The sequence below is a fragment of the Pomacea canaliculata genome, linkage group LG5 (genome assembly GCF_003073045.1).
Source record: "Pomacea canaliculata isolate SZHN2017 linkage group LG5, ASM307304v1, whole genome shotgun sequence".
Lineage (NCBI taxonomy): Eukaryota > Metazoa > Mollusca > Gastropoda > Architaenioglossa > Ampullariidae > Pomacea > Pomacea canaliculata.
Window position 1 is genome coordinate 20,533,966 of NC_037594.1, and position 18,601 is coordinate 20,552,566.

Below are 18,601 nucleotides of genomic sequence, written 5' to 3' on the forward strand. Positions count from 1 at the left end.
AAAAAGAGAAAAAGCACACTATTACAGAGAAAATAAAAATACAAAAAATCAAAAAGTAGAAAACATTTATAGTTCTGTCAGTAAAGAAGACACAGTGTCTTCAGTTGCCAACCAGATTTAGCATAGCAAAGACACCTAACAGACTAGCACACTAAGCATTAAAGGGCGTGGAAATGCTGCTTTTTAAAACCCGAAAATCATGTTCTCTTGTTTCTGAAACTTATTAATAATGGCTTGACTAATACTAGATTATGAAAGAAACGATCACACCCAGGGGTCAGTGAGAGTAGGCTTTTTTTAAAGCTTTATCTCACTTACACTTGCAGTCAGTATTTAATGGTGTGCACACTGTTTCCACAAATGAACACTTCTACTTCACCCACACATTATTTCCCGTGAAATACTTGACTGTGGGCTTCTAAAATAGTACTTGTACTAGCGACAGTTTATGTCTGCATTTTCATGCCCTTTAAATCTTAGCTTCATATCAAAGCTGGAAACAAGAAACGCTGATAAGTGAACAAAATTTTTAAGTCACGAAAGGCCTTTCAATTCGTTTCATGCCCTCCTTTTAAAGTTAATTTTAAGCAGCAGTTAAAAATATTCATTAAAATTCTTCTAGAAATTAATCGTAATACTTTAAACTGCACACAACAAATGAAACGTTGATTCTACAAAATAATATGTTCTTAAAGGCTCACATAAAAACAGTTCAGAAAACAAACAGCCATAACTAGCAAATCAAATTCTAGTAAATCAATAGTAAAAGACTGTAAGGCTTTTGGCTGTTATTCACTCAACCTGTCAGCCAAAAAAAAAAAAAAGCAAAATTATCCCACATGAGTCTGTTTATGAACTTTAAATAAATATAAATAAATATAAAGCGAGAAAAAAGACGAATAAGAATGCTTCATGTAATTTTTTCAAGATATAACTTCTTTTTTTACCAATTGTTTTTGATCATTTAATAGTTTCTTATTGCTGTGATAGTTATATAAGCATACTATAAAAACTGTCAAATTATTGTAAGATATGTAAATAAAACTTGAGATAAAGTGGTAAGTTCTTTGTCAGAGACAGCTGATGTCTAAGCATGGTTGGAGCTGCAATGTGGAGGTATACAGTGGAAAAGCCAGGGACGAGAGGTTGCGGTGGAAGGGGTGGGAGCGGTGAAGGTAGGACTGGTGATATAAGGCAAGATGCTGGTGCATGCGGGATAACATGTTTGGTGCTGGATGTGTCCAAGGACAGGTCATGCATCGGGTGTTTTCAGTCGTCTTCGAGGGGGAAAAATTAAACTTACGGTTTAAAAAAAAGTAGTCTCTTCTCTGAACAATCTTCCGACTTCTTGCTTCTTATTTCACTTTTACCGAGTTGTAAATAAATAAAATTAATAGCAGCTTACACACGAAAGGAAAACCCCACGAAGTGTGACTGAACAACGTCAACAGTATTTTGTAAACGGAAAAAAATCCAAAACAAAACCAAAAGAGTAGCAACAGAGCTAAACATGCAGAGAGAAAAACTGGAGAAGCATTCCTTTAGTGACATGCTTCGGTGCAGACAACAAGCCAAGCATGTATTTCGACACCAGAACCTTTCCCAGAATGCATGCATGTCGCAAAGTCATGCAGTCTTCGCATGCAAGAGACAGTTCACAGAACAATAATTTGTTGTACATGTCTTTTCAACCTCCAAGTAAGCATATTGGATACACGGGAACTGATATACATTTTGTTGTCTTACACACACTGTCCTATCTACTAAGCTGTAAGACCTTAATGTAGCAACAGCTACACGTTCAGTAGCGCCACCTACAAAACTCACCTGCTGCCAGGTGAAGACTCCATCTTTCAGAACTAATTTCTCGATTAGCCTCAGAGGTCCCTCGTTTAACCAAATAGAAGTTAGTGGGATAAAAAGTATTATAATTTTTATCGATAATATCTGTATTTCTCTGTCTTCATCATCACTGTTTATTTGGTACGATAAACATGCATGGACTAAGACCATGCTGCCTAGACTGATATATTAACAATGAAAAATTCTAGTATCATTTGTTACAGATTTTACTTCCTTTTTCAGTTTTTGGTACAAATATTTAGTTTATAATTCTCAGCTTCTTTGTCGTTACAAATTGTTGGGGCGTTATAATCTGAGCACACAATATGTCGTCATGCATTAAATAACTGTAATGCAATCATTAAGATATTATGTATCTATTCGTGCATAATGATTACATCTTTGCAGCTCTTCATCACACGATTACTTACTCTTCCTTCCGCACGTGAGCACTAGTAATTTTTCAGTGTAAAGACAACTAGAGAAAGACAACAAAATAACACTATGGTTTGCTAAATATCAGTCCGTCTGAAACATGTTGATAAAGGACTCAGGCCCTTTAAGCAAGAAAATAACCATCGCCAAATAAATTACTTACCTCAGAGAAGAATTTCCCTAACTGCCAAAAATATGGAACCAGTCTTTGTGCTATCCGCAAGGCATATGGCTGCCGATATCCGTCCACCAGTCAAGCACCCCACCCCCATCCAGCCGTCCATCCACGCACACACTCATCCACCCATCCACCCGCACAAACATAGCAACTAAGCAGGAGAATAAAGAGCGGTTCTAGCGATTTTTTGATACAAGTTCTCCTCAAATATAAAAGCGTGAAGTTATTTAGCTAATGATTGTGCCTTCATTGAACACGCTTCATCACTGCAGTAATCGCTAGAAAGACACGGAAAGAGACCAGAAGACAGAAGTACGAACACTAGGTGTTCTGTCCTGTCAACATTTTAAGTAAAGAATGTTTAAATTTTACTAACAAATCAGTGAATGAAACTGGACAATGGCTTGTCTACTAAATGATACGCTGACTGACGCTCTTTATTCCTTGCCTCCGAAAAATATTTTTGTTAAAACAAAACCCCGGAAGGAACTCTGCACTGTCTGAACAATCATCGAGATAAAATTACTTTAGACGCAGGTGGGAGAAGAGCTGCTCAAGATACATAGTGGGTACAACGAAGCAGAAGCGGTTATGTACTTTGCTTGGGAGGGAGGGAGTATTCAGCACTGTCCTCTGACTCAGAACCTTCCTCAGACTCACGGGCCTCTGTCAGATGAGTTGTCTCTCCTGCAACAGATTCAATACTACTTGTCTCCCCTGATATGCAAACTTTGGAGCCAGCCATTCCGAGTTTTCAGGGCACCGCGATGTTGCAATTTCACAAACTATTTTTTTAACATCCGAGCAACTTTTAAAACGAAATCGTTAATCAAATAAAAGGTGCTTTGTTAATTCTAAAAAAAGTGTTAAGTATTCGTACAACCGCGAAAGCAACTGAGTGTATGCATGAAAGCACATTAGCACTTGATTGAAAGTGACAAAAGAGATTGTACGAGGAGGAGCAAGATGTTTTGCGTCTGTCCACGAGTTCATTGTCCTCGTTGAAACCTTCAGTGCTGCATCAGCACTAATTGCTTTAGTATTAGTTCTTGAATCGACTGTCCCATCGGACAGAAATTCAAAAACTAACACTCTTTCTTATATAATGTTGAAAAGTTCGATCTCATTTTTTTAAAGTTAAAGCAGTAACAAATCAGATAAAGATGCACATACCTCAGTTACTGAGATAATTTCCAATTATCAAGTATGGGTAATTAAAGTAAAACAAAAGGGCAATTTATGTGTTGAGGTAATGTTTGCTGGTACATGATGCTGAAGTACAATGATGCTGGAATTGAGAGAAAATATTTTATTTCTAACAAACACGGTGTCGTGTTCATTTGATTTTATCTTGCACGTGTTTAAATTGTCGTGGACATCACAACACTCTTCTCGAACACACGCATAGAGATAACGGGGATCCAATTTAGAAAATGGGTGGGAAGGAGGGGTCTAAATTTACATGTTACAAAAATAAAAAACAAAACAAGAGCAAATGCAAGCAAAAAAGCAGATCATCGCTCAAGAGGCATGTTTTTTTATGATCCGTCTGCCATCCACAGCTCGTTTTGAAAGCAGCCTGCGAGATGAAAACGTGCAGGGCGCTCTGACTTTCTCGTAAAGCGCCCTCTACCCGGCAGAGCTCTAGCAAGGAGGAGGCACTCTGTCGACCATTCGCGTGCACACAATCTCGTAAGCGCCGCACGCGCAAACGCTGTTAACATGGTGATCTGCGTCTCATGCTGACGTCACCCAAAAGGAGTAATTCCTCATAAAACGGTCAGCAACATTCTGCATTCAAAAAAGTAAAACTGGTTATAAGAAAACAAATTTATGAAATCTTGACAGCACATCGCTTCTGGATTATTCGATTTATAATGTGCCAAGGCTCGATTCCCAGGAGATGATCTTCACGTCCTCTAAGTTTGTCTCTGTTTCTCGGCAGCACTCACGCATCACATTGTGCTCTTAACAGAACAATCACATAAGTGAACTGGTAACGATGAAGCCGATAATTTCTAGTTCGTGAAACCATTCTTCGTGTATCACAGACACGGTGGTCCGTACTCATGTTTGGTTGCACAGCCCCTGGAGGCAGCTCGTCGATCATTTATGTGACCCCACGATGTAGGCATCCCGGCCTCTTCTGTCACCGCTAACAAGCCTCTGCGACTAAAATTTCGACTTCTTGCTCCCTGGCAGTGCAACAAGATCAGGTGCAGTTTTTAAACGATTTCTTGGGCGACACATCAAAGGAGTAGCCGACGAAAGTGTCAGCACAAAATGGTTATGCTACTCTGAAGCTTTCACCCGAAGAGTCCAGTAAACGACATTGTGTCCATTGTCCATCCCCCGTTCCTTTCGGGGGAAAAGCTGTAAAATGCCAGTTAAGCCAGCTTTTTGTCTGACGGGCTGAACGTTTAGGTTAACTGTCGTTTTGACAGCTGGTCAAGGTCTTCAGGAAGGTCACTGCATCACGTGACAGCTACCGATTCAGAGCTGACGATGGAGACGCTGTTTCATATCAACAACAACAAATAATTTGCCACATCCTCTTTTCGACAGGAAGAAATAAACCTCGTTTTACATACATGACACACCTTCCATTACGATAATGCAATTCTTATGGCTACAAAAATGTGTGGGTGAGCCGGGCTTGACAAGTCGGGAAGGTATAAATGCCCTAATCTCCAAGGCAGCAATGACAAAGTAAAACTGCCTTGAAATGGCAAGATGGAAGTGGGGGAGTAGAAACGTATCTAAAACGAACAAGGAGCGAAATCCGCATGCTGCTATACAAATGAGACATTCCAGACGAGAAGGCAAAAAGTGCCAGATGAGAAGCTCACGATGCCCTGGAAAGTGGAGAGACAAAATGTAAAGACATTACCATTCTCTAGCTGTGTGCCATTGTTGGGCACCTTGTTGTACAGGATGGTCGTCTCCGTGTGCAGGTTGCTGGAGTCGCTTCTGCGGAAGCAGGAGGTGCAGCGCGGAACAAAGTAAACCTCCATGCGCTCGTTGAAATACATGAAGACGACGTAGAGCACGTACATCAACAGCAGGATTACCGACTCGTACCTGTAACAAGCACCACCGTAAAAGGTGTGCATCTAGTACAATGGGCCACAGAAAAGGCAAAAGACTACAAGTCTGGAATATTCAGTACAAAAAAAGAATTACAATACCCATCTTAAAATACACCCTAAGCTTGTTCTGAACGCACCTAATCACAACAGCACCCAGGAGAAGATAAAATACATGACAGAAAAACTTTCTGCGCAAAAGATTCGTGTTTAGAATAAGGAAAAAGAAATCACGATGTGTGGTAAACAAGTACATAATGCCTGGCGCACATATCTTTGTTAGCCTCAGTTCTCACCACTGTATCTGCTCATCGGCGATGACGGCTATGAGAGCCACGACACTAAGGAGGTAGGCGATACAGTCCCGTACCATGGGCCACCAGTGGAGTTTCATCCCCTTCAACAGCAGAAACAATCTTATTAGCGCTTGGCCTAAGACACATATCTTAATTGACATCCGAAAGAATTAAAAGTAATATTTACTTTTGAGCATCACCTGTACAGCAGGACAAGAATCCTAAGTAAAAAAAAAGTGTGTAAATGGTTTTGGAAAAGTCCTACGAGTGTAAAATACCTTCAAGACTTTATTTTCTTTTGGAGAACATGTGCAAAGAACATTGGAAAATGTATCTTAGTCCATCTAGGGAATGAATTCTCATTAAATGTTTTGTCTAGCGCATATGCAAGTAAATAGACTAATACATTCTTCCTCTTCCGCTTTTCCTTCTGATGGTGGTGAAGATGATCAACGGGTATAGACACATAGTATGCATACACGCGCGCGCGCACACACACACACACACACTAACACCACCAACGGTAAGTGACGTTTGGGTATAGCCAAGAGCACGGGAATAGCCAAAGCCTTTGAAGTCACTAGCATTAATGAGATGTGCTCTGCATTAATTACAACAAGCTTCACTAATTGGATGGAAACTTTATGCACTTATATTCATTCATTGACTGGCGTAAAAACAACTACGAAATTTTATGTGCACTGAAAATAGAAAGATTAAAGGTTGTACTAAAATACCCAAGGATCATTAGCAAGAAAATGTTGACGGCGGGATGACTACGCATATAATAATCAAGCGTGGGTCTGGACTGTCACAACACCACTCGAGTTGAAATGTCAGTCAGGCGCACATGACGATAACCCCTCCTGATCTCTGCTTCCGCTACTTCTTTATTTGGCCCTAATTTAGTTACCAGTTCTCTTCCACTTGTCAGGGCGCCACAATTCTACCAAAATAAGTAACTCCTTCACAACCACAAAACTTCAGTACAGTACTCTGTGAACTTTCATGTTCTGTCGTTCAACAAATATGTCTCCACCTGTCAGGTTGAAATAGCGAGGTATTGTAGGTCATGTAGTGAGCTTAAACCCGAAATACAGACATGCGGAATAAAAGTTGTGGCCGAACTACAAAGTAATACAATCAACGAAGTAATACAAATAATAAGAAGCATTTAAAGAAAAATAATAAAAAATAAAAAAAAAATATTTACGGAAGTGGCGAAGAGACCGCACATGCTGATGACAAACATCACGTTGTATATAGCTGAGCCTACCACCGTCCCGAGGCCAACGTCATCCTTTGGTAAGACAGGAGGACAGGACAAGACAAATAATCATTTCAACTTGTGAATAAATGATGAATCTATTAATCAATCAATAGTGTCTGCAAGATGCGCAAGTCTTTGAATACACCTCAGGGCACTCATGCCTTTTCCGAGTCCCTGTAAACACGATTCCAAATGGTTTACATGAAAAAATAGACGAACAAACTTATGCTGGAAACATTTTAAAGTGAAAACATAATTTCATTTTAGATTTTTTTTTTCTTGTTGAAAAGATTGGTTTCCGTCAAAAGATGCAAAAAAAAGTTATTCATTGTCTAATTATACCAATATATTTTAAAAATATAATACCATGCTAGCAATTATGACAGCAACCTGTTGGCGTTCTCTTTCCCTCACACACACACACATCTCATAAACAGCTTTTGTGGAGACATAAATGAAGAGAACGAAAAATATTTTCGAAAACTATTTGTCCCTTGTAGTGAAAATAGGCTTTTATAGCAAGAATAGAGATAAATAAATATACCGTTCAGCAATTATCTTTCCAACTGCTGTTACTGTCTGTACTAGATGATTGTTATCTTATGTTGCACCCCTTTGTCAGGCTGATCATCTCATAAATAATACTCCAGACCCCTAGCAGCACAGAATGCCGGCATTATATTGGTTGTATAGAAAGCATGCAGGGACCCGGATACTTTCGGCATTCAGTGCTTCCCAGCTTTGCATTGCAATCGTTAGCTAATGCTGCTTTTGTTTGTTCTAGAATGGAAAGTGCTTCCACCTCGCGGTGATTTTGCACTGTAGAGAATGGGGATCTTGGGGGGATGTGAGTGAAGGGAGGGGGAAGGGTCGATGTTTGTAGCGCCGCAGGTGTTGTCTGCTTTTGTTTCTGCTCTCTTTTCTCTTTGGTGTCTATGAGGTTTGCCAAGTTTGTTTTGGTGATGAACTGTGTTTGTGCCCTCTTTTTCTGTTTTTAGTCTGGGAAGCCTGCCAAGCTTGCATTGGTGGTGTACTCACTGTACTGTGCTGGTGACCTCTTTTCTGCTGTTGTCACTTGCTACCGATGCCTAGGGGGCCTGTTAGGTCCGCCGTGGTGGTGTACTGTGTTGGTTACCGTGTCCCCCCGTGGTGCCTTATTTTAGGTTATTTGGCTTTCTGGTATAATTTTAGTTTCTACTTTTTTGTCTGGATTTTAGACGGAGTGATACCACTTTTCCTGTGAGTGTTCCTATTCCCGCCAACTATGTCGACTGGGGGAAGTTTGTTAGCTAAACGGATATTGAACAGCGTGCTCTCAGTTCGAACGCCAGTGCTCTAACCACTCGACTATCCGCTTCCACTTGAGTGCTGTCTATCCTAGCAGGCCCATGAAGAGGGGTCTTTATATCTAGTTAGGTATTTTCCGTTAAGCCTCATTCTTGCTATTTTGTTTGGTCAGAACTATTTGTCTTTAAGATCATCAGAGTGTGACTAGGATTGGTCATCTATTCGTCTCCCCTACAAGCCCCATACAACACATATCCTACACATGCCCACATTTCAGCTAGTAGGAGATGAGGGGAAAACAAAGACTAAAAGTTACGGAATGAGATCAGACGAAAGATATTTTTAAAAAACCCACGCCACCTACTTTGGCTACGAAGACACCGATGATGGCTGTTGCTAATTCTGGTGCCGAACTACCGGCCGCCATAAAGGTTGCTCCAGCTACGTCTGTCTCCATGTGCAGCACTGCAGACATCAGATGACGATGTTACAGGTAATGCAGACATCAGAATAAAAGTTACAGGTAATGTAGAAATCAGGCGACAATATTAAAGGTAATGTAGACATCAGACGACAATGTTACAGGGTTAGGGTTAGCAACGACGACGATCCCCAACTCCGACTATGAGAACCGACTAAATGGGCGATGGGGGTACTTACGTTCACAGAGTACCTCCAGTGCTGGGACAAAGTAACGGTCACAGACGATGGCCAGCGCCAGAAACATGTAGAGGGCGATGATGCAGTGGACAATGATGACGCCATTTCTGCGCTGCTGCGGGGTCAAGAAGTCCCAGGGAAACTGTTCCACGGCCCGCGGCGTGCAGTTGACCAGCTCCAGCAGGTGTCGAGAAGTGGCTGTACACAGAAACACCAGACGAGATTACAGTTAGGGGAGACAAGACACAACTGCGGTAAAGGCAGACAAGACTCGACAAATCAAGACAATCAAGACTCCACTACAGGATGAAATCATGATATTCTTAAAAGACCATAGGGAGAATAGGAAAAAAACAACTGTGAAAATTGGATGCGACTGCAGAAGGACACGAGAAGTCTAGTCACGACTCAACAGACTACATAGGAGAGCAGGGCCGTGCTTAGGGGCAGGCGGACGAGGCATCTGCCTAGGGCCCCGCGCTTCAAGGGGCCCCGCGCTTTTGATTGATATGGTAACTAGACATATGGAAGACACATAAAGTCAGCCGTATCACATTCGTGGCGTGAGGGCCCCGCACATGCCCTTTGCCTCGGGCCCCGCGGGGGCTAAGAACGGGCCTGCAGGAGAGTTTATCAGACTGGATTTTACTGTGGGTGAGGGCATGAATATCTGTTTGGAGAACATTTAGCACTAACCAAAGTAAGCTTAGGTTAGAAACTATAAAAAAATTATAAGAACAGCAAATCACAGGCAGTTTAAAGCAAATCATACATATAGCTACAAATCTCTATAGCCTTAAAACAGCATCGAACAATTTTGAAACATAAATGATAACAGTAGCTTCCCATCTTTAATAAGAGCAAGAAAAGTACATTTCGTCGACAGTAAAACAAAAGGGAAAATAAGTAACATTAAAATGGATGAATAAGCAATTAGAATGGCACTGATCGCTGCTTACAAAGAAAAAGAATAGAGGGAAAATGGACAATGTTCACACAATATTAAAGGTATTCCTAGTAAAACCATTGTTTATACAATACTAAATGCACTCAGTAGTACTAATACTGCGACACCGAGGCCAAGTCATCTAAACAACAACAGTTTGTCAAACATTATGATGGATACGACGTAATTACATAAACGATTTCATTGAGAATTCCGCTACTCAGCCATCTCTTCCGGCACATGTTAAAAGTGCTGACACGTGTACATGATGACCATCGCGCAACCCTCCAACTGTGGCAGTAAACAACATATTTGCACTAACACCAACACCATGTTACAGCCACATGGACTTGTTTAGGTGGCCAACTTTTCCTCGTGCTGTATTGTAGCAAACAATGACGTGGGAATTTTCGATAGCGAGGCTGGCAGCTGTGAAAGCCCAGCTGTAGTGGATCCTCTGAGCGATAAGGCATCCAGCTCAGTTTCAGGGTCACGGAAAAAAGCAATCACTCAGAGTCGTTAAATGAGTGAAGAGTGGAGAATAAGACTGCAAGGCCAAGTGATTTCAGGAAAAAAAAAATAATAAAAAGAAATCGTTTTACAAATTAGTGGTAGGTTTGCCACCACATCTGCTTCTTTCACACATTCTTTTTTTTTTAGGGGCGATCTAATTTATACAGTTTACGTTTTCCTCAGGTGAATTAAAACGGAAATGTGTGGAATGTCTTGTTTTCTCTCTATCCCTTACACACACATGCGTGAGTTATTGTATGTAACAAAACCTGGGTAAACACTAAGACAAAGTCGACAGCGCACTTAGTGATGCAGAATGATGCTTTTATGCAGAGGGCAGGTCACCCATGCTATTGATCGACACCTACCAGCTGTTACACTTCGTTGAAAAGAAATTGCACAGTAATGAGGACCTGGAAATTGTCTTACCTGACTGTGATTACTAGGTGACGTATGAGCTCTTACATGATCGTGATTAGCAAATGTGATTTGTGAAATAAGTTATTTAAGGACGCCAGGGTGAAGAATGTAGCATCAGGACACCAGGACGAGATACTCACGAGATTTTCGCGTGAAAATGAAGAAAAGCTAGATTAGCATCAGTAACAGTTCACAATTCATCAACACATCAACAAGAAAAAGATGAATCACAGTAAAAGCAGTCTTCACAACGTCCAGCAAATAAGCCATCAATAAAATATACCTTGGACACTCGTAATTCATCAGTAAGCAAGCATCTTTCCGCACTCGTTCTGAACACGACAGCACGCGACCAAGCGCCACATTTTCCAAAGTTTGTTTTACAGCCAGAGCCTGTTCTGCACTAGAAGACCTAATTATTGACGAGCTGTTGCAAATAATTATATTGTGAGGTTGGGAGGGATGGTGAGGGTATTGATGAGACCCAGCTCTACATCAACAGTGTAGCTTCACCTCTCAAAGTCGGCGATCTTCATCCATCTTCATCCATGATTTTCATATTAGCGATTTTCTGTATCTATTTATTTGAAGGGATGGGGGTTCAATCAATGCTGCAGGCAGTTATGAAAAATACGGTTCAGTAGTAGGTCAGCATGCAGGGTGGATCACTATGATGGTATCTACAACAGTGGACCATCGATCAGTTTAAAACCAGTTAAGTATGATTCGAAGAGTGTACATGAGCACCCCCCGCCAGGTCACCTTGGCAACACATCCACCCCGCCTGGGCAGTTTGGCAGCATAAGTTTACTTTTCTTCTTCACACAAGCGCACGCACGCAAGCAAAACATGCGATGCCGATGTCAGATTACCACACGCTCGGCCACACCGTGCGACAGACTTATATGCAGATGGGGGATGTGCAACATTTGTTAGTTGGTTCACATTCTCAAATATGTGTTGAGCAGCACTACAGACCGTTTGATGCGTGAGAGTCAGCATCTACATGATCATGTTAAGGATTTGATTTTCAAACTTTCAAAATTTCAACAAAGTGAAGATCACGTGCGATGTGATCACTGTTAACAACATCAATACTAGTCTTTAGTTTTTTCCCCTTAACTTCTCTCTTCCTTCCTCTCCTCCGTACTTTCGTTCTTCCTGTCTTTTATTTTCATTGTATTTTTTCCATTTCTAACCGCCCTTCCATAACCCTCCACCACCACAAATATATATTTATCTAAAATCTGTGAGTAGGACATATAAACAAATACAATTTGGAATTATTCAGCCATTATAATGGAATCTGTGTCAATGAAGGATATACATAGATAATTATTGTTCTCAACCACCCACGCGCTCAGCCTCTTTTTCGCAGGGGCATTCAGACAGCACAGTGCACGCTCCGACTTTAACAAGCTCCCCACGCCTAAGTGATGATGGGTGGGCAGGTGTAGCTAATAGCTAGACACGATTTAATTAATGCTCAAGCACACGTACGGATCCAGAACTGTCGGATGCGTGGATTGTGTGGATTGTTCTGTATTGATTTGTGCGATCGTACTGCGCCTCTTGTAACTGCAGGATCCAGGATGAAGTGGTCGGGTGATGTGTGCAGCTGGAGACTGCTGGACATCGAGTAAATCACGTAGCTCCTGAACGCATATATTTTAAAGGTCAACAACAGTCATGAAAAAAAATTGAGATAATCTCAAGTCTACAATTTTTTTCAAAATCTGAGTGAATACCTTCTACTACTACTAAAACAACACTCATCATGCAAAGAGTTCAAACCTCTGACGTCACGAAAGAGAACAGATGTGACTAATTAAAATACAGTACCAGATCTTCCCATTGGTTGTAGCTTTGACAGCACGCGCGTAATCTTTCTTCTTTTTTTTTTTGCAGGAATATATCTATGTCTGTCTTTTTAGACATGAGCCGTTTATCCTCCTACATTTTGAAAATATTATATTCTACTGAGTTGTTTCTAACCCAGTTGTTTGAAAAAAGTATCTTTCATCTCTGTAAACATATAAACTAAATAATGCGTGTTGAAGTTTATAAATTGTGTCGTGAATAAAACCATCTACGGCATAAGGGAGCCTTTTATTATTTCAGAAATAGAATAACCGGATCGAAATAACACAAGCTGGCATGACCCAATGCACCATTTACAAATAGTGACTACATCAGAATCATCATTATCATCAAACGTTTCTCTCCGTAGATAGGTACTAAGTGAAGAATAAAGTAGAAGGTGCATCATACTTTTATACCTGCATGAACGTTTCCCAACATTACATAAATTCCCAATTTGAGGGGACGGCGTATTAGCGAGGGCGACGCCACCTTCTCTTCCTCCGCAGCAGCTTTTCATTCCCCAGGCGAGTTTTTCACACGCCTGTCCCTAGACTGATTTGTCTTTCTCTTTATCCTATCACCCTCAAATCTATCCCCAGCACGAATTTTCAGACACCGCAAAAAAACTCAATTTCCTCAAACAAAGAAATACATCTGAATACGATCTTTAACCAATGGCTAATCGGTTGATTTTTGGGATAGCAAGGTTTTGCGCAAGAGTATATAATCTGTGGAATTAACAAATGGACTCGATGTTCTGGTAAGCAGAGGAAGAGAAAACCAAACCAGTATACCGATCAAACGGAAATCGATTGTCTGGAGGTTGCTGGGTCATTGCAGCAGAATCCTGCGCTGTATAACTTCTTCCTGCGTCCTCCCCACCGTCTTAGTTGAAGGTCCGGGAAAGGCTTGCATATGGATCTGGTCGTGTCTTAGGAGCGTTTGTGTCTCTTCCCTCATATAAACTGTAAGTGCCTATAAACTGCTGACGGTAAAGGCACCCATCGGGCAATGTTATGCAAGAAAAACAAATTTTCCTACAGCCTGTCCCTGGAAAAATGAACAGTTGCAAACTGTTGGAAGAAAACCCTTAGGTCACGTGGCCTAAAAGCTGCATCGTCGCAAGAGGGTTAAAAAAAACTATGCACAAGGTTGCATATGTTCTTACTTTATAAATTTAATAGCGTGTTGTTCGGTTTTGAGTATACAATAGTTTGTATCATGGCTGTTCCTGTCAGAGGCAGGCCAGGAAGACATTTCACAGATGAAAACGATCATCTACTTGAGTTTCGGGGCAATTAATGTGTCGTCTGGATATTGTGACGATGTTGGACAATATAGATCGTCACTTGAGAGAAAAATATCGTGCATGCATGGTGATGCGCCGGTGGTGTGGGCGAAAGAGTTTACTGTTTCTTGGTCCACCTGGACTGTAGACAGTTTTATGGCGGGCATGAAATAATGGCCGTACTTCATCGTCCGCAGCTTGGCCAGGTCTCTGGTGACAGTTTTGCTGTGCACGACAAGGGCATCGTGGAGCCGCTGAACAGCGAGGAACGAGGAAATTAATCATTTTTAATGTTATTATTTTTAATGTTTTCAAATATTTTCAATTATAAACAAACAGAATATTCATCAAGCCGAATGCCGTGACTGCATTTTTTGTGCTAGACAAAATAAAAAACCTTTTTATTGTTTTAAGTTTTACAGATGCTATCAGCAAGATGTCGAGAGAGAGAGAGAGTACACAGACATTTAGAGACGAAGCAATAACAGTAAAAACACGAACCGACCAGAAACGCACGTGCTCGCATAAACAAACTTCAGTAATTGTTTCCCCTTTTAAGCTAAATGGCTGTTAAGTGCGTCCAGCCGGCAAATTGCTTGCAGCGACACTTGGTAAAGATCGGAGGGATTAGGTACTTCTGGCTTATAGATGATGACGATGATGACGATGATGATGATGATGATGACGACGACGACCAAAAAGTTTTACAAAGCAAAACTGTTTTGATGTCTCAGCTAGAACGAACAAATAGAAATGAATGGCTTCAGGCTACCTTCGACAAACAATGTCAGATACATAACCGTCAACAGCAATCAAACTTTGTATTATTAGCAGGCTATCAAGGACTTTATCATAGCCTGTCCGCGGAAACCCTAAGCGAGCATGAAAGGGAACATAGGGCTAGACAGTATACCGAAAAACAGCAGCAGAAGCTGAAGAAATGGAAGAAGCCGACCAGCAGAAACTCACAAACATGAGTCACGATATGGCTGTCCACGCTTTGGCCTGCTAACCTCATCTTGAACTGCGTACCTCGTGAGAGTGTTGTTTTCATGTGACACTTTACCCCGCTAATGAAGCAAAACAGATTTTTTTTTTTTTAGGGTGTGTTGTCCTTTCGCTAACCAAGTTTTCCACCTTTACATATTACCTATTTCTACTACCAGGAGCAAAATGAGGAAATATGTAAATTGCAATGCTTTGAGTGTTGCTAACAAATAGCAGGAAAGACGGAGATAGATGGGATCAGGGTGTGAGGGATAGCGACAAAGGGCGAGTTACAAAATGGGGTGGGGTGAGGGAATGGCTTAGAAAAACGGAAGCTCGTGTGTGTGTGTGTGTTTAGAAACAGATAAAAGTGTAATAGAAAGGGCTGGAGAAAGAGAGGAGGAAAAAAAGATGAAGAGGCAGAGACAAATTATTTCCAATCCGCAAGGGACGCAAACCCAGAAACCAACTGTAAGAATCTTTCCTCCACTTGGAAATAAATCTGCTCTGTCAGGAGCAACCGAGTACACAGTTCATTCCTTCTCTTTATCCCAGTAATGAAAGAAGCTATTTCTCCATTGTTTCCGCGTTTCTCCCACTCCCCCAAATTCTATTTCACATCCTTCAATCGAACATTTTTCCTGAAATCGTATGCCAGTCTCACATTTCGCGACCAAGTCCAGCAAGAACAGTAGTCAAGAAGTCTGATGATCTTAAAAAAAAAAAATACATTATCGGAATGCCATCAAACGATTAATTTTCCCCTACAAAATTTCTCCATTAATACTATCTGCGTCTACATCGAAGATCGGGTCCAGTATCCATTAAATCCAAGTCCTAGTTGACAGCGGGTGAACTAGTTCTTTACCAGATCTTTCATTTAACTTGATCGGCTTGTCAACTCTTCCAATAGATACAAAAACCTATCAGTTTAAGGCCAGAGAAAGTGTCGTGTGAGTCGTATGAGTAATCTTGCAAACCTGAAAAAACACACACACACACGCACGCGTAACACGCAAGGTAAGTTCTGTCAGATGAATAACTGCATAAGAAAGACACTATGAAGGGCGCAGGGTAGGGCTGTTGTGTGCATCGGAAAGTTTTCTCGGATAAGCACTTCTACCATAGGGTCGCCTGTAACAGGAGACTGTTGCTAAAACAATATCTCTCATCAATAATCGCTCCAGAAAATTGCATTTACAATTTTGTACAGTGTGGTCAACACAAATTTCCTCAACCACAACCCCCCGCGTGTTGTTTGGACATCGTTGACCGCTGCCATGAAGTTTCATCTTTAAATTAACAAGTTGCTTCAAGTGTAAAGGTGAACGAGTAAAAAGCACAAAAGGTCGTTGCCCATACACACATTAAAAGTGTTTTAAATCAGGTTTCTGATAGGGAGAGCGTAAACATCCTGTTACTTGCTATTTTAGCGCCATCTGCCTCAGTCTCCACGGAAGGGATTAGTAATGGGGTTAGGGGTGGAGGGGAAGGAACAGCGTGACGACTACGTCAGGGCTGAGTAAGGGATGTTGGGAGGTGAAGGACGTCTTCAAAAGTACTCGTCAGAGGGTAAAGGACTCGCGCATCCGATCAGCAGTTAGCCGCACCTTGCGGTGCCAGCAGCAGACACGTCACAAGGTTCGCAGTCCGAACAACAAGCAAGACCGCAAGTCAGACCATGTGACCTTCTGCGCAGTCTTGACAAATCTGTTTCGGTCTTATCGGTGTTATCTCTAAAACTTGTGATATTTGTGACTGTTTTGCGCTGTTTACCAAAGCTGTGTGTTGTTGTGAACTCCCAGTAAGTCACCCACAGTGAGATAACACATCTAAGGCAAAATGATGACATCTGGACCATTATTCTACATTATTCTTTCTCCCACAAATATTTATATACTTTAGTACATATGAGAACAAGTAACTGCTTTCATGTAAATATTTTACTCCATTATAAAAAAAACAATGAAACTATTTTTTTCGGTATATTTTAAGACAGACGGGTGAATAAAGACTTGAAGAGAAAGAAAAACTGACAAAGTGAGAAAGCCTCAAAATGACTATATGACAGAGGAAGAGGGGGAGCCAGGAATCACAAAAGTGCTCACAAAAAAGATAAGTAAAACATTTGTATTTATTTCTCACAGAGACATTTACACAATATTTCAATCGCAAAAAAGACCTCTTTCCGTGCAGAATCTGAATCAACACCGTGACTCAACTGCTCATGGAATTATTGACGTTCTGTAGATAAAAATAAACTAGGCGGGTGGTGGGGGTGGGTGGGAAGAAAACCATAGTCAAGCATCTTATCTGAACCGACCAGCTTATTGAGAAAAGATCAGGTACACAGGTCGTTCAGTCTCAGCTGATTCCAGTAATCAGACTATTTTTTGTTTTGTAAATGTTTAAATGGAACGTCTGAGGTGAATCAGCAGTTTGTTCTCTGGTCCAAAATTTTGTGCAGTACCGATTGACCTCTGTGTACTGTGCCGATCATCATTACCTGTTTTCGTAAAATGTCATCGAGATGTTGTTACAATGTGTGCTGAATTTCTATGAGTATGCATTGTTTTTTAAAATACCTTGTCTGGACGGGTTGCTATCCTCTGAGAAGGTCGACGGAGTCGAGTGCGACAGGTGTTGTTACGTGGTCAGGAACTAGCACGATTCACAATCGGCCAAATGCGGGTCAGACCTTCCCTGAAGAGGACTATTCCACCATCATCACAACCACCACAACCACCACCAACACTACCCCATTCCCCTTTAAGATAATAAATGATTGTATGGGCAATATTTCAAACGAAATCTCATAAAATTTTCATGGCTGCTGGACTCCTAAGTGATGCGTAGCGATCTGCAGTTGTGGTTTGCTGGTCGTGACATGCCATATCATTTGGCGGATGTCTGTGTGGTTGTTTGTGTAAGTTTACTGGTTTGCTGGTTAATCTTACGTGTGCTTATCTCTCTACGCCATGTTAGAGAGATGGGACCAATGGCAAGTACTTGATGCTTAGATCACATGACGTTCAGGCTGCGTATACAATTTGAGATGACGTAATTGATGTTACGTCACTAGTTGCGTCAATGTTTGGTAGTGGAGGGGCAGTGAGGGGGGAGGAGGGGTAGTGAAAGGAGGGGAGGGAAAGTGAAGAAGTGTTTGTGTGTGTCGGGGGAGGGGGGTAATGGAGGGAGGTTGGAAGGGTAGAAATAGGGTGCGGGGGAGCCTGTGACTAAGAAGAAAGCGGATTAACCGGAAAAGCAACAGTGCAACTGACAAGAGGGTATGCGCTGTCTTCAAAAGTCTTAAAGAAGTACAAAGTCGTTTTGTTTGAGCACACTTCCGGTACTAAATTTCTTGTTCAGAAAAAAAATCGAAGCATGCAACTCTTTGACTGTCCACGGGATCCCAGCAACTTTTCCACTTTAACGCCGTGTACCATATGGACTAAGTCACTTATGATAACGATACAGATCGCCACAATTATTATGTAACTTCAGCAAGAGAGAGCACTGAATGGACAATT

General features: G+C 41.3%; 1 protein-coding gene across 1 annotated transcript in view; it reads right to left on the reverse strand.

Annotated features, from left to right (window-relative positions):
• Positions 1 to 18,601, reverse strand: part of LOC112564178 (probable sodium/potassium/calcium exchanger CG1090) — a 33,953-nt gene that overhangs the window by 5,998 nt on the left and 9,354 nt on the right. The window contains 6 exon segments of the mRNA XM_025238820.1: positions 3,053 to 3,142; positions 5,346 to 5,536; positions 5,838 to 5,938; positions 7,051 to 7,137; positions 8,759 to 8,859; positions 9,055 to 9,252. Of these exon segments, the coding sequence (XP_025094605.1) occupies positions 3,053 to 3,142; positions 5,346 to 5,536; positions 5,838 to 5,938; positions 7,051 to 7,137; positions 8,759 to 8,859; positions 9,055 to 9,252 (768 nt within the window).